At 37.2% G+C, this 15,768-nt stretch overlaps 1 protein-coding gene across 6 annotated transcripts in view; it reads right to left on the reverse strand.

Moving 5' to 3' along the window:
• The window catches only part of USP6NL (USP6 N-terminal like), a 111,656-nt gene that overhangs the window by 44,636 nt on the left and 51,252 nt on the right, over positions 1 to 15,768 (reverse strand). For all 6 annotated transcript variants that reach the window (XM_062580677.1, XM_062580686.1, XM_062580661.1 and 3 more), the window contains 3 exons: positions 15,200 to 15,273; positions 14,645 to 14,727; positions 890 to 929 (listed from right to left, as the gene is read on the reverse strand). In XM_062580677.1, coding sequence (XP_062436661.1) covers positions 890 to 929; positions 14,645 to 14,727; positions 15,200 to 15,273 — 197 coding nt within the window. The remainder of the gene's footprint in view (positions 1 to 889; positions 930 to 14,644; positions 14,728 to 15,199; positions 15,274 to 15,768) is intronic.

Consider the following 15,768-nt stretch of genomic DNA (forward strand, 5'->3'; position numbering starts at 1 on the left):
TAATACTGCGAGATCTAAGCTTCCTTCAAACAAGTCATTCCAGCCCTCTTCCACACACTCTCCTGATTCGGGCAGCTAAGAGGATAACTTGAAACTTAGAGCTTTAAATGTTCTGCTATGAGTTTTCTGATGAAATAATAAGGATCTAAACTGGTGTTTAACCAAACATACAATATCTCAATGAATTTGGACACGGAAATGGACCTGACAAGACCAAGGGAAAAATGGCACTAGAAGCAACAGGAGCACATCTAGGCTCCCAGCAGTAGAAATACAGCTCCCAGGGATTTTAATCAAAAACTTTCCACATTCTCAACCATTGGTTTGCAAACTTCTCCTTCAGTCGTAGAGCTTTTCTTTTGCACTAGGGCTGGTGCCAGATACTACGTGCCTCGAGCACATCCGACTCATCAATTCGGCACGACAAGGGAAGTCGCCACGTTGCGGCCCAGTTATTCGCCATCATTTCCCACGTCAGTAGAACCCGACCTCGCTTAGACGATCCGCCTGCTCAACACAGCTGACCGTGGCTCACGGGAGAGATCAAACAGTTGTGGCCCACTACACGCCTGCCGGCTGGAGCTCTTCGAGGGCAGAGCCCGGTGCGATCCACCACGTAGCTCTGTTGACTTTGCTACGTCATGTGATGGGTAAGAAAAAACAGTGTCTCACTGCAACTAGTAATCATAACATCAAGCAGGTCCCACGGGATGTGTCTGCTAGTTAGCACTGCCTCAAGGACCACAGTCCTTATGGGACTTAGAAATACAGCTCTTCGGGAATACGAACCACTAAAATACTTCATCTCCTAATTTCGTAACTACTTAAGAAGTCATAAATCTGTAAATGTTCACTTCCTCTTTGAAGAGCTGGCAGATACTGGACTTACCTTTTCTATTGCTGCATCATGAACAGGAAGTTCCTCTGGACTGAAAACAAAGACAAAGTTCATATTAGTCCTGGTTAATCTGGGCACAAAATCAATTCTGTATAGGTTCGTATAAGTATTCACGTACAGCAGCAATATGCAACAACTAAATAGTAAACAAAAAATTATGTGCTTTCCTGAGATATATGACATCAAAACAGGAGCATTGTGATTTTTTTTTAATACAGTAAAACTCATGTCATTAACGAAATAAAATTAGTTTGATGTTAAACCTGCTAAATCAAAATAGTTTGCACAGCTTCAAAATACAATGTGTTATCCAAAAAGTTACTTTTTTTTTCTTTAATAAAAGCACATTATGCTGTATTCCTGTTTTTTCTTATCAGAAGTAACTGGCCTAGCTCGATGCTAAAATGAGATCACCTTCCTTGGTAGGCGGCACCTGCAGCTTCTGAAACCACAGCAGCTCACCTGTAGGTAGCAAAGCTCCTTTTTCTGTGCTTTACAGAGCCGATAAACAGACAAAAAGAAAGTAACTGCTTATCAGAAAGTAACTGTATGAAATCAATCTTTCTTTTTTTTTTTTTTTTGGGGGGGGGGGGGAATACAGGTGTTCCTGATGAGTCTTGTTATAATGCAAATAAATATTCCTACCCATACTTTTACAGCTGTCTATATGAGAGGACATTAAAAAACAGCTCAGTTTAGACCTGTACAAGATCTCAAAAGGAAAAAAAAAAAAAAATCCCTAGCGAAAAATCACTAGGGAAGACTACGGAAGTGCAAATCTAAATTGATATCCACCTTCCCTCCTCTCATATGCTGCAGTCAGCATGCAAAAACAGCGACACAAAATGATTAAATTATACTTAGTCTCATTTATTTCAAAGGATGATGCAGTCTCCAGTTGAGAAGTTATATTTGAATACAGAAATGCACCAAAACATCTTAGAAAACTAGTTTAGAAACCAAGAGAGCTCATCTTTTGAACAGGACTGGAACAGGCATCATCAGTTCACTCTGGAAATATTTCTGGAGTATCCTGAAAGTTTAAGCACCAGAATCCACAGGAGTGTGCTCAGTATGATCTTATTCACCGAGATGCTGCTTCCAGTTGACCAAGAGAAAAAACGTGGCAGAGCAGCCGCGGGATTTGCCCACGGCTGCTCGATAGCAACGCGGGAGCTGCTGCAGACCTTGCGCTCAGTTGCCTCGCTTGCCCTGACTGTATCTGTGTGCTCCCACATGTGATATTCAAATCTATCTGCCTAGGGGCGAAACAAAAGCATTTGTTTAGAAGAAAAAGATCAGACAGGATCAGACACAAAAATAGTTAACGGCTACGAGTCGATCCGATTTTGTTATGCCTGCTTGCTTTCCTTATAATGTTGAATTTTCCCCTTCCTTCCCCAGCCTAGACAACTTAATTTTATTATGCCTTCATTATTTCCATGTAATATTGAATCCTTCCCTCCTTCCCCAGTCTATTTAAACCTGTATTTTTCAATATTTTTATCTGTATACTCCACCAAGCAATAATGCGAAATAGTAAACAATATTAACATAATACAGCCACCTCCTGCCCTAAGATGATTGCTTTCCTTTAATAGCTCAAGTAATATTCATGCAGGGGATACAGAGAGGAATAGACCTGATTAACGCAGTTAGCTTGGAACCATGCAACACCTGATATCCAAAAAAAGGAGTCACAGAGCCTTTAACCACAGACAACAGACTCATGTAAACAAAGCCTCCTTTAGCAGAACAGAAACCTGAGCATTCCTCTGCCCACAATTATAAAAGATCCCAACTAGACAAATCCACCTGATAATCAGGCAGGAATTAAGATTCATTACATCTGGTATGTGTCCACGCCCCAGGCATCCGCGGCTCCCTGCTCCCAGCAGCCAACTCGGCAAGCCAACACCTCTCCACAGCCCTGGCCAAAAGACTTCTTCCCATTTTCAGCCTGGGATATTACCTCCTTCCTGCGAGGAGCTCATGCAAAGGAAAAGCAGTCTACTCAAAGAAACAAGGATTTCACTTGGAAGAATATGGGGTTTAGCAAAAAGGTATATTTTTTAATTAGATCATAAATAATAAATGGATTTTTCATGGCTAAATCCACCATGACGACTAATACAGGATTTGACATGTATATATCAATATACTAGTTTTAATGTATAAGTATTGACACTTTGTAACATTGAAAATGTGCATTAAATGCATTAAAATGTATGAATTCAAAAGTTTTGACTATTATTACATGAAGCTATATATTGTAATTAATCTACCCTAGCAACAGTCATCTAAATAAACTGAAAAAAGTCTCAGACTTAACAAGCTTATAGTCACCTATCTACTGTTGCTGTTTAAATTAGTTTTCTTTAAACAGCATTTTGATATATTTGTTCAATATAAACACAAGAGAAGACTTCTCACATTAGTCACTCATCACATTTACTCTATTCCCACATTTGTATTTAAGCACAGAGTAAGTTCCCTGCTGGTTCAGATCAGAACATTTTCCTGCTTCCAGTTGGGCTCAAATGTATTTAAGAAACAAAGTCTCCTCTGTCATTTGCAGCTTCAGTTCTGGGGATTTTAAATATAGAACTACCAAACTGGAAAGATGTTTAGTGCAACAAACAACAGTCTTGATATGTTTATAAAACCTAGAACTGTAAAATCCAGAAGACCAATTCAATTCTTCACTTTTCTAAATTGCATAAACTCTGATAGTCAAAAATTTTTCATTGCTAATAGAAAAAAGGAAATAACATTTTCAAGGAATACATCATAAATATGTATAAAGGCATGCCTTTATTTTTGCTCTTTTCCCCACATGTCACATCATGACTTAGTTACTTGACTAAGTATGCACAATAATGGAAGCAATTGCTTCAATCGTTAAGAATTTTTTAAAAAATCCAGTCACTAGTAGCTTTTTGAAACTTCTGTGATCACGGAATATGCAAGCAAAACATCCAGAAAAACGTCAGTAAAGTACAGAACTCGAAAGCAAAATATCATGGAGAAAAATTTAGGAAATGTGACTATGGGCAGGTTAGATAAGGAAGAAGAGAATTCGCCTGGAAAATAACTGAAGAAGAAAATCTTCAGAATACAAAAGCAAATGTTATGCAACACAATATGCAACTCAAATTATAACAGCTTCTCAAAAAAAAAGATAGATCTTCCCTAGAACAAATGGTTTTAGGCTGTGGAATAATTTGCAAAAAGTGAGTATACATGCCAAAGAATTAGTACCTGACGCTGGAATATCACTCTGTGATAGTAAACATGTTGGCTGGATGGTTCCCTTGTCAAAGCAGTAAGTGATACTATGCATAGATACAATAATGCTCTGCAGCAGAACACAACTCTATTTTGTATATATACATACAATTTCCAGATAGCTTTTGTTGTCTCATTTCATCTAATCTTGCTATTGATCTCTGTTCAAAAAGTTAGCTAGCAACCATATCACACTCTTATGGGGAGGGAAGATGCAGAAAACTAATTCCAAAACTCACAGGACATGCAACATTGTTACTTGGAATTATTATTTTTGTGTTTGCATTGAATTACTGTCACAAGATGCATCACAAAGCAAACTGTTTTCAGAAGTCATTTGAAAGAACCTAATTAACCATTATAAGTACGAGTAAAACAATATTTCAGTTTTACGCCTTTCCTCAGACCGATGATTAAATTATTCTACTTTTTAAAGCACAAACCTAAAGTGTCCAGATAGTGACAAATTCAGATCTTTCAGTCCAAACAAATTAATTTTCAGAAAAACTCTGATTATGAGCTCTTGCTTTGATCTTCCAACCTTTGAATGGAAATTGAGGGCAACAGTGTCCTTTTCAAAACTAATGATACATGGAAAAGTTCTTTGAGACTATTAAGGAATAAATAAGAAAAATGTTCTTTAAACTAAACAATGGATTTTCCAGAGATAAAATTCCACTGATCATTTCCTTCTTCCTTGCATATTTTATATATATAACTCACAATTTTGACTGTGTGTCTATCACAGTAATTGAGGCTCTGCTACTGTAATCACCCACTTTGAATTTCACCAAATAACCTTTGCACAGTATGGGGGTGGTGACTACACCAGATTAAAAAACAGCTTTCCGAAGTTTTGTTAAAATTCATGAGCAAGCCAAAGCCAATTAATGAACATACAAGATAAGCCAATATAATATTCCACAAAATAATTATCAGGAAATATGTCTCAGGAAAAAAAAATTACTGTTGGCATAGGATTGGATCATATGTGATTTTATGACTAGATTTTAGTTACAACTATTTGTGGATACTGTTGATGTTGCTGCCAATATGCAGAGCTCAATTCCATGAATATATGGTCCCTGCCCAAATACCTTGAAGTAATACACACTGTCAGAGAGGAAACAAAATTAAAAGACTTATCAAATCAATTAAAGTGGTGAGCTTTTAAGTACTTTCCTGCTTTGGAGGAGATGTTTTAACTGTAAAATTTTTACTCCTGATGTAAACAATGATTGAGAAATTTATAGCAAAGTATACTCATCTTTCCACTGCCACATACTGAAATACAAGTTTCCTGCATCTTTAGGAAAACACAGGTACTGTATTCAAACTTTAAAAGTTTTCTAAAATTTTTGCTTCTTTTGCAAAATAATGTTCCGCAGGCTAAAATTCTCATTTGGTGGGTCTTTCACTTGGATCCAGAGTAGAAGCACCTTTGAGTTTCTAAAAATTCAAAGCACTTCTTTCAGCGCTCTCTTAATAATCCGTGTCAGTGAAGCTTACTCTTTCCATCCAGGTACTTTAATCTTCTATAAATATAGTAGGAAATACATCTGATAATAATGATTTTGATAATCTTTACATTCTGGAGCTTAAGCAGTAACTTAAAAGCAGACTCAAGGCTGATGTGTATCAGTTTATTATTTGTGTATTGTACTAATTAAATCATATTTTTACCTTACATAGTCTTTTGCTCAGTTCTGCTACCTAATAGCTCTTTCCATGAAAGGAAATAGTTCATGAACTCCAAGTACACTGGGTGATCTACTGTCTGCATCAAGAAATTGCAGCTGTTAACAAAAAGACTGTATTTGCCCCCCATTAATATAATTATCCTTCAGCTTACTTGTGTACTTGCAATCAGATCTGCACAGCTGGATTCACCTCACTTCAACAGTCTTCTGCAGATATACAAAGAAGGAACAGCCTGAACTAACTCAACTGAAGGAATGGATTTAAACTTCCAGTTTCAATTCTAGTAGTAAGGGTAAACTTAAGAAGTCCTGAAACTCAGAAAAATAGCAAAGCTTTCCTTTCTTACATGGGAAGGACCTGCATGAAAGAAAAGTAGTATGAGAACCATACATTACCAATCACCATGGTAACACAAAGGAAGAAAAAAACAGCTTTCACTAAAACGAACAAAACAATTTAAAAAAAACCCACCACTTTAAATGCTTTTGTAAAAGAAATGAATACAGTAGTCCAAAACCACAGAAGAACTGACTGGTAACTTCTAGATTCACAGATTGAGAGACAGTTGAAACTATGACAGCACAGTGCATAGACAAAGTCCCTCATTTTCCAATGGAAATCAAAATTAACTAGACTACAAAAATACAGCTGAGAAGGACACATCTAAAATCCCACTACTCTGCTTCTGGGGCTATAAATACCAGTTTGGAACTTCCTGGCTTTAGCTGGCTGGTAGTTTAGGTGGTTGGCACCTCTTCTCTTCAAAAGGGTCTAAAACAGCCTTTGCTATAATGAGCTGATTTAGGGTTCAAGTATCTTCCTTAGTTTGATGAGGATCAAAAAACAATTCTTTCTGCTGAGGACAATGACCTGGCCAAGACCAGAAGTCAGCCTGGAGTAGGGCACTTCCCACTTCTCCAGTTGAAGTTATATCACTGAGAACAAGCGGTGTGCGAATACAGGAGATCACACACGGTTCTGAAGTTCAAGGCTGGTTTCCCCTCCTAGTCCCCAGATCTGTTTTACACATTTTTCACTGGACAGTTATTGAATAAATGACCAGATACTTGAGCAAAAATGACCCAAAGTCTAAAAAATGAGCTTGAGCAAAAAGTAAACAGTGAAAGCACTGAAGAGTTTATCAAAAACTAAAGCACGTTCTAAAGCAACAATTCTGATCCCGTAAGTTACTGAAGAACAAAACACCCATTTTAGGAGTCAAGGTGTTAACTACTGCAAAATGCTATACGCATCCCATGCTTTTAGAAATCAGTTCAAATGCATCAATGCAAAGAAAAGGATTGCAATGCACCCACCTCCGTAAGCGGAGACGAATGCAGAGATCAAAGTTCGCTCTCTATTGCGGAAGCAGGGTTGTAAACTGAAGGGGTCAGACCAGAAAATAACTAAATAAAACTCACAGACAGCTCAAATATAATGTTATGGTGTCAGTTATGCTTAAATAAAACTATTTACCAAGGCATCTGAAACTTAGTCCCATCACTTTCAGCTTATCAGGAGTTCTTAAACTGATGGACGGTTGTGGGTCCCCAAAATTTTGACAATCTCCTCATTAATAATTATTAGATTGCTGCCACATCTTCATATCATGCTTTGTAATGCAATTAAAAATATTCTTTTAGAAGTAGCTCTCTAGGACAGCAAGCAAGAAAAAGGATGTTGTCTAATGCTAGTAAGATGAATTTTAAAATGTATTTTGAATCTCAATTACTAATCTAAGAAAACTTCAATTTCTCCACTTAAATAAAAATAATAATATTCTCACTGTACATTAGAGCAGAAGGAAAGAAGGTTAATTATAGCTGTTTTTTTTTTTTTAACAGCAGTTCCTCAATATGTTGATTAGCAATGAATATTTCAGAGCAAAATCAGGCTAGGGAAATGCATGAGGTATTATAGGACGGACTTTAACATGCACTACACTAGACTACAGTAGCATTTTCATAGTAAATCTTTATTCTCAGGAGCAAGAAACATCACATGAAAAAAATCTACTCAGTCAAAATGAGGCATATTCATGTATTTGGTAGAGAGAGAAATTAAGAGAAACACAAGCCTTCTCTAATATCTGAGATCTTATTTTTTCTTTTTTTTTTCCCCCTCTTGTCTTTGGCAGCTGAAAGAGGTTGAAAATAGTGCACGCTCTTCCCAAGGAAGGGAAGAGTAAAGCCACTTTCCTGACAGATAATTCTGACACTGTCTCCTAAAGCCAAGAAGAAAGGATTGGAGGAGAAAAATGACAGCGACTCTCTATGAACAACTGCAATATCCAAGACGTAATATGATTTACATTTAGAGCTGTATATTTAAATGTGTTAAGAATAAACACGTCATTGATCTTTTAGCGCATCCTCCTGTCACTTAATGAGTTCGGGAATACTTACTGTGCCTAGAAAATTAAGGATATTAGCTGTGTGTCACTACGAACAATAGCTTCTCAGCTTCCTTCGTAACTTTAGCATTCTTTCCTTAAGCTTTGACATGTAGGCTTTTTCTAATAGAAATCTGAAATTAAAATTATTCAAGCAACAAGGATTTTTATATATTTCTTTGATTATTGTAAAATTACAGACACCTTGCTTCCCTTTAATTTCTCTTACCAAATCTTTGACTATCTCAGTATAACTTCTTTTGCTTCTGAGAACAGAGACCAGTCTTTAAACCTCTTATTTGAATAGACTTCACCTGCCTACCTACTCAAATCAGTCAGGTTAGCTGCTTAAGAACTACTGTTCTTGAAGATGCAAGCCTGCAGGTGTATTGTGAAAAGCATTAAGCGACATGCAAAAGAATATTTTAGAAACCAAGGACTGTTTTCCAGCAAGAGACTCTATAAATTACCAAGAGAGAGAAAGAATGCAATAACCTGTTGTTATCACATTGCTCCCTATTCAAAAAGTTAGTTTAAAAAAAAGGGGGGGGGGAAGACTTGACTGAGCTCTGTTCCTTTACTCCACTATTTTCATTTTTGCAGCATGCTCTAAAAATGCATTACACAGCTAATAAAAATGCAATGCATTTAAAGAATAAAATTTCACAGAGAAAAGAGCAGGTAAGCCACAGTATCTTAAACTGAAGAATAACACACTCTGGTGTTTGAAATGTGCCTCAGGCAACACAGTAATCTCCAGCATTAGCAAACTATTCAAAAAGCACGTTCACTACATTGTAGTATCCCTCAGGATACATGTACATCCTCAGTTTCTCTTTGCTGAACAGATAACAAAAATAAATAAATGAAAATAAGAAAAATGTTCAAGTTGAATCACCCAAGTTAGACCACAGAACCTGTACTCAAGATAATAGCATAAGACGATAACAAATTGTTATTAACACAAGTTAACCCCAAACTTGTTATTTACAAGTCAATTGTGTGGGTAGAAAAAATAAAAGTCTTTAAAAATATTTTTTTAATTACCTCAAGGCAGCTTATGCTTTTCACAGCTCACAATCAACAGTAAGCAGGACAATTCAGCTGATGGCATCCATCAACGAGAGGTAGAAAGAAAGAAAAAAAAAAACTATTGAAAAGCTACAAAATCAAACTGTGAGCTTTCTGTTTATTATTTGCATTTCACTTGTATTAAGGCCTAATCGACTGTCCTGCTTTTCACGATATGTTAGTCAGCGTGTATTAGTCATTATGGTATGTTTTCCAGCGTAGGTTAGTCAAAAACAGCCTTGAGCTGTGCCAAGGCCTCGGCCAAGGAAGGTGCTTTGGCCACTGAGCCCGTCAGGCTCATCCTGCCTGTGCCGAAAAGGCCCAAGAGAGAACCAGCTACTGCCCAAAACCGACCTTCAGAGCTGCAAAATGCTGTTTTCAGCTTCTACCCTATTTTGCAAGCACGTACAAAGCATAGGCTGTTTTGCAAACCCAAATAAGCTAACGTACACATGACCATTCAACCTTGACATTAAGCAGGGAAAGAAAGCAACAGAACAAAGCTACCTGTCCTGCTAGCTAGATAGATGTTTAAAGAACAAAAGAAAAGAAAAAAGGAAAATAATAGAAAAGGATAGTCACCAACATAAATCTTTAAATATTCACCTTAGTAATTTTTGTGAAAACTTAAATTAATACTTCTGTACAGAAGTTTGACTTAGATTTGTTCAATTCTTTTGATTTCAAACTTTAAAAGTGTTTTTTTAAAAAAATCAATGAATTGCCACTTTTAAACACAAAAATTAATCTCCATATTATTCTTGAAACAATAGGCTTAAAAACAAAATGAGAAATCTTTCAAAATGTTCCAAGGAGCAGTAGAGGTCTTGCAGCTGCCCCAGCGAATACCAGATTAATTCTCTTTGGGTTTTTTAACCATCCAAAACAGTAACATATCAACTGAAGAATTCAAGTGAGGAAATCCCAGATCCCAAGACATGATTGGAACGCCTGCTAGGAACTTGAAGACACTCAGAAGTTTACTTATGTTCCTTCCTAAAGTTATTCTCTTGTAAATAATTAATTACTGCCAGGAAAACTGCGACTGCAACCAGAAGCATCCACAACAGAAAGATCCCGTGAAAGTGCAGACCACAGTGAAAATGTTTAGAGCTCTTACTTTAAAATTTAGCCAGGCTTCAATATAAAACAGAGAAACTACTTTTTTTCCTGGATGCAGGGTATTTGGAGTTTGATTTTTGTTTGTTTTTAGCAACATACTGCTCCTTCTCTTTTGTATTCTTTAAATGTGAAATTAAGAATTTTGATTAAATCCTGTCTCTTGACACATGGTTAAACCAAAAGACAGAACATATCCAGGACACAAGAACAGCTATGCTTTTACTATGAACACCAGACCCAGGTACTGAGCATAGAGCAGAGGTGAGATGTTTGCTCGAAGCTGAGCCTAGGGAAGGGGGAGGAAAGGTGCTTCTCTAAGTGTCTCTTGAATTCTCTTCTCCTCTCCCACCCCTGGGGGGGAGGTTGGTGGGCGACAGATGTAGCCACACACATTGACAATACATACATATACACATATACATACATTCGTGTGTGTGTGTATGTATATGTACACACACACATATATATATACACACACACACATATACACACACACAGATATCTAAATATATTGAGATATACACACACACACAGATATATACACACATACACTAGTATCCAAATCAGTAGTCAGAAGTGTGTGTTAACTGCCAGTAAAATAAACGGCATAAAAATTCCCTGAGTCAAGACTGCTTTGCCCACAACACTATACGGCTTAAATAAAGCACGACCACCACCACTTCTTTGCAGCCTTGCAACAAAGACGATTGGTAAGGATGAGTTTTTTCCATTTTATTCAATAATGAGATTTTAACTCCTGCTGGCTTGTGCACAGCTCAGCCATATATAAATTATAAGCTACTGAAAGCAATCCTTTTACGATTTAGCCTATCCCACTGACAATGTTCCTGTATTTTTTTTTCCCCCCATTCTGGTCTTAAGCATGCCAAGATAGAGATTCCCTTCAGGTCCCCAGGGAGTTATTTCACATCTTGCCCTGTTTGCTAAGTTTCTCATATCCAACTTTAAAACTTCTCTTTATTCATTGCAAACGATTAATCCTCACTTTTGCACTTTGCAAAGTTACTAAAATAACCTGACTGCACGAAATTCCTTTTAATATCTGAAGCCAAATAGAACTTTCAGATTCATCTGAAGATTTACAAAACAGAAAATGGTACCATGCAAATTCATTTTCCTAAGCAGTAGCTATTAAAACTAAGATGGTGCATTAGATAAAGATGATCCTAAATATTGTAAACAACCATTTGAACTAACCAGAGCTACTCACCAGACATTCCCCTGTGGGCCTTAAACAAAGGTTAGTCTCAAGGTGAAACAGTCCACCTTAAGGCAAATTTCACTTTTGTTTCTAATCACTACCAATTTCTATGTCATTACACAAAAAGGCACGTCGTTCCCTCTGCCACTCTGAATGCTCTCAGAATCCATATACTTTTACCCACTAACCTACTGCCAGTACTACAGGAAGATGATAAAAGCCTAAGTGTCTTTAGATTCTTTAAGTTTACTAACTTCCGTTTTGACACACAAATAAGGACACTGGGAAAACCTAAGAATTTTAAGTCTCTAGATGAAAAATCTTCTTTAGAGGTCTTGAGCGCTTCATCCCACCAAACTGATCTTTCCAGCCCAATAGCACTCAGCTGAACTTCGGAAATGTTCAGAGCCAAGGAAAGCTCCAAACAGGACACAGCCAAGGCGACGAAGAAGTTTAAAGCTATGAACTACTGATGGCAATCAAGGCCTACCGTACTCGAGCAAGCGAGACTTGAATTCCTGACAGGCTCCCCACATTTAGTAGCGTTCTGATAGAAAAGACGTTTTTCAGCTATTTCATATTTAAAGCTGTGGATGTAAACAGAATTACATCATCATCACAGACACCTTAAGGAGATTATAATACGCTTGAAACTGTCCCCATATTTTCCGTTTTCAGTGAGCAGTAGATTGTTTTGTTAATTCACACTGTAAACGCATGATGGATGGGTCACAGGGAATTACTGCCCTTGACAGCAAGGTAGGGAACGGCTGGCAAGACACAGCAAGCAAGCGCTGAAGATTTTTCACTCTGTCACGGATTGCTCATTGCAGCGCTGACTTACCACCTCGAAGGCTTCAGTGAACGGGGAGGATCACATCCATTCAAGTGACTGTCTGGGGCTTTTTGTACACGTTGCATTTATGCTGTTTACCTTTTCAAATCAGCTTGGAAATAGGGGGTTTCTTTCAGAAATAGCAGATTCTGCAGGCTCAGTATTGCAGCATAAGTGAATCCCAGACCATAATTATAATCTATAGTGCAATATAAATTATCTTTTCCTGAAAAGACATTTGATATGCCTACTCTAATTACAGTTCTTATATCAGGAGAGATTTTATTTCTCAGGAAAATAAAAGAGCCATTTACAATGAATTTGCTTTGAAGAATTATAAAGCAACCTCGATGATACTCTCAAGCGATCTCTGCCTTATAGAGAGACACAGATCAGCGTATAAGCAGAGAACACCACCCAACCAGCAGGGAGATGAAGTATCTACAAACATTGTTAATTTAATTTATATAGTGCTCTCATCTTACAAATCTTTCCAATTTCATCCCTCAAAGTTGACTCTGTAGAGAACAAGCCCTGCGTAGACTGCGCATCAGTGACTAATGGCGTTACCAGAAAGGAAGTGTAGCTTCCTTAGGCTACACCTATCCTGCCACACTGCAGAAATGACCTTAGTGTCACATACAAACGTCCACAGCAGCTTTAAGCTAACTGCCTTAGCAGCTCCAGCTTCCTAGCTGCAGCAGCACAGCAGCAGGCACAGGCTAAGAAGCACCTCCACGGCCGCACCTCAGACGCGCTGCGGCCCGGGGGCTACAGCGTCCGAGAGTCCCCAAAACCGACCGGCTGCGGCAGCACCTGTAGCAGGCATCAACAACATTCTTCCATGCTGAATATATTAAAAGCAACAAATATCACAATTCAAGTAACAGGAAAAGCTCACAAGTTCATATAGGTACCTAAATCAAGAATTCCCTCGCAGCCCCGGGGGAACGCGATTCAGTTCCCACTAAAGTCGGTGGTGAACTCTGCAGTGGCTTCAATTTTTTTCCACAATAAATAATTCTGACATCCCTCCTCCAGTAAGAGCGCTTTTGTTTTCTGCCCCAAAACCAAACATAACATGCTACAGCTGTAAGCTACCAATACAATGACTTCTGTGTGTAAAACACCGAGTCCAAAATGCAAGTCCTGAAGGCTTGCACAAAACTGACTCCTAAGGGGGTAAAGCCAGTTCACAGGTAAAAATGACTATTTTCATAATCTGTTAATTAAACAATGACGTCACTGTATAGGAGGAAGAAAAAGAAAAAAAAATCTGAACACTACGGAAGTAAACTTCTCCACTAATCTCCAATTCTTCTGGATTGTCTAAATACGTTTCACCGTTTTCAGTTTTTGACATTTATGTTTGAACATATTAAGAGTCTTGACCGGACATTATAAAAAGTAGCAATTCAGCTTGCGCTCAACTTCTGCAAGTTGGTATTTCCGAAGTTATTTCCATTTGCCAGCCACAAAGTTTCTAACACAATTTAATACTCTCACCTTTTATTTGCCAAAAAGACAGAGATTATTTCTTACAAAGAGGTCCTTGTGACCTTGTTCTGGATTCTGGTATTTTCTAACTTTACATACTGATATAATACTAGGTCCCAAATCTGCAGAGACTTCAATACAGTTATTAAATACATGAAGTCAAATGAGATTTAAAGTTAAAGGATTGAGTCATGTAATTGTTCACATACAGCTACCGTGTAATCCTACAGTTTAAAAGATCAATACTATAACAAAATTTTTAAAAATTGTTTTGAGGGCTTTGAAGTTTTTGTGTTATACATAAAATTTATCTGCATTTTAACTCAGCTCAAAAATATCAGGTTTTTATATCATCAATTGTCATTCCTAAGTAAAATATTCAAAAATATTTCACTCTCAACACTAAATTAAGTTACAGAACTAACCAAAAAAAAAACACACTAGAAATCGAATTGAAACATACAATGGAAGACTATCCAAAATCTACACAGTAAATAGAACTCCCAAGAGTTTCTTATTAAAAGAAATAATCAATGCTTTCACCAAGCAGGCAATCCAATAAAATAAAAAGCAGCATAATTAAAGCAAATGCTTAATTTTCTCAAGCTAGCTACTTACTGTAGAAACCCAAATCTGTCAGTTACTTTGTAAAGACGATAGTCAGCATCTTCCCATGGTTCAATCTGTGCACCCTCTCGTCCCTGGAAGGGAGGAGAAAAGAGAGCCAATGAAGATTTATGACACAGTAAGCTAAAAAAATAAAGACATGATTCAGCCACTTCGAGCATAACCTTTGGAGCAGTCTGAGGGGCAGGGACAGCAGTCCTAATCTTACCAACCAAGAACAGGAAAAGCAGCACACCTCTCCCACCTACTAGAAGTCTTTTCATCACAGGAAACAACTTCTGGTCACCGCTAATACAGACTAGACTTCAGCAACAGATTTCAGCCAGAGATTTGCAATAATCTCACACTCGTCCTTGTTTCTCCTCAGCAGTGCCTCAATGTTCTCTCACCAAAAAACGAGTTGAGATGTTACCCAGAATACTCCAGTTTTGTACTACATAATATTTTAAACAAAAGCGAGTGGGAAACCATGATTTATTTTTTAGAATAGAAAACTTACTAAGATTAATTATAAAATGTTTTTAAATTATTAGCAAGTTTACTTACTCTGTCATACTTGGCAACTATCTCTGCTCGTTCTTGGGCAAGTTTGATAGCAGCATCCTGCTCGGCATCTGCACCTGTTGAGGATTAAAATAAAGCTACTGAGATTCCCTCCCTTGCGAACACAGAATAGCAGCTAAATACTCGAGAAATAAATCTCAATTTATTTGGGTAGACAAATACCAATTTATTTGAGACTATTTGGGTATAGAAATACCAAAGTGACTGCAGTAAAGCAAAATATGACCTTGGCACACAGAAGTGACATCTTAATAATGTTAGGATATTATCCAATAATTAAATTTTATTCTAACTGCTGAATTTAGAATGTTCACTGTTTTCTATCAAAATAACTACTGAACTTAAAAAAAATAAAACAAAAAACAAAACAAAACAAAAAACATAATCCACAAACTGTAAGAGTGAACAAAGCAGTAAAATCTACTTATTGCTAATTCAATAAACATTCATAAAGGGCAAGGAAATTGGAAATACACACTACCAGTTTAAAAGAAAAGTTTGACCTATTTACAAGATTCACATAATAAGTGTTAGAATATGACATTTCAAGC

The sequence above is a fragment of the Rhea pennata genome, chromosome 1, assembly GCF_028389875.1.
Source record: "Rhea pennata isolate bPtePen1 chromosome 1, bPtePen1.pri, whole genome shotgun sequence".
NCBI lineage: Eukaryota > Metazoa > Chordata > Aves > Rheiformes > Rheidae > Rhea > Rhea pennata.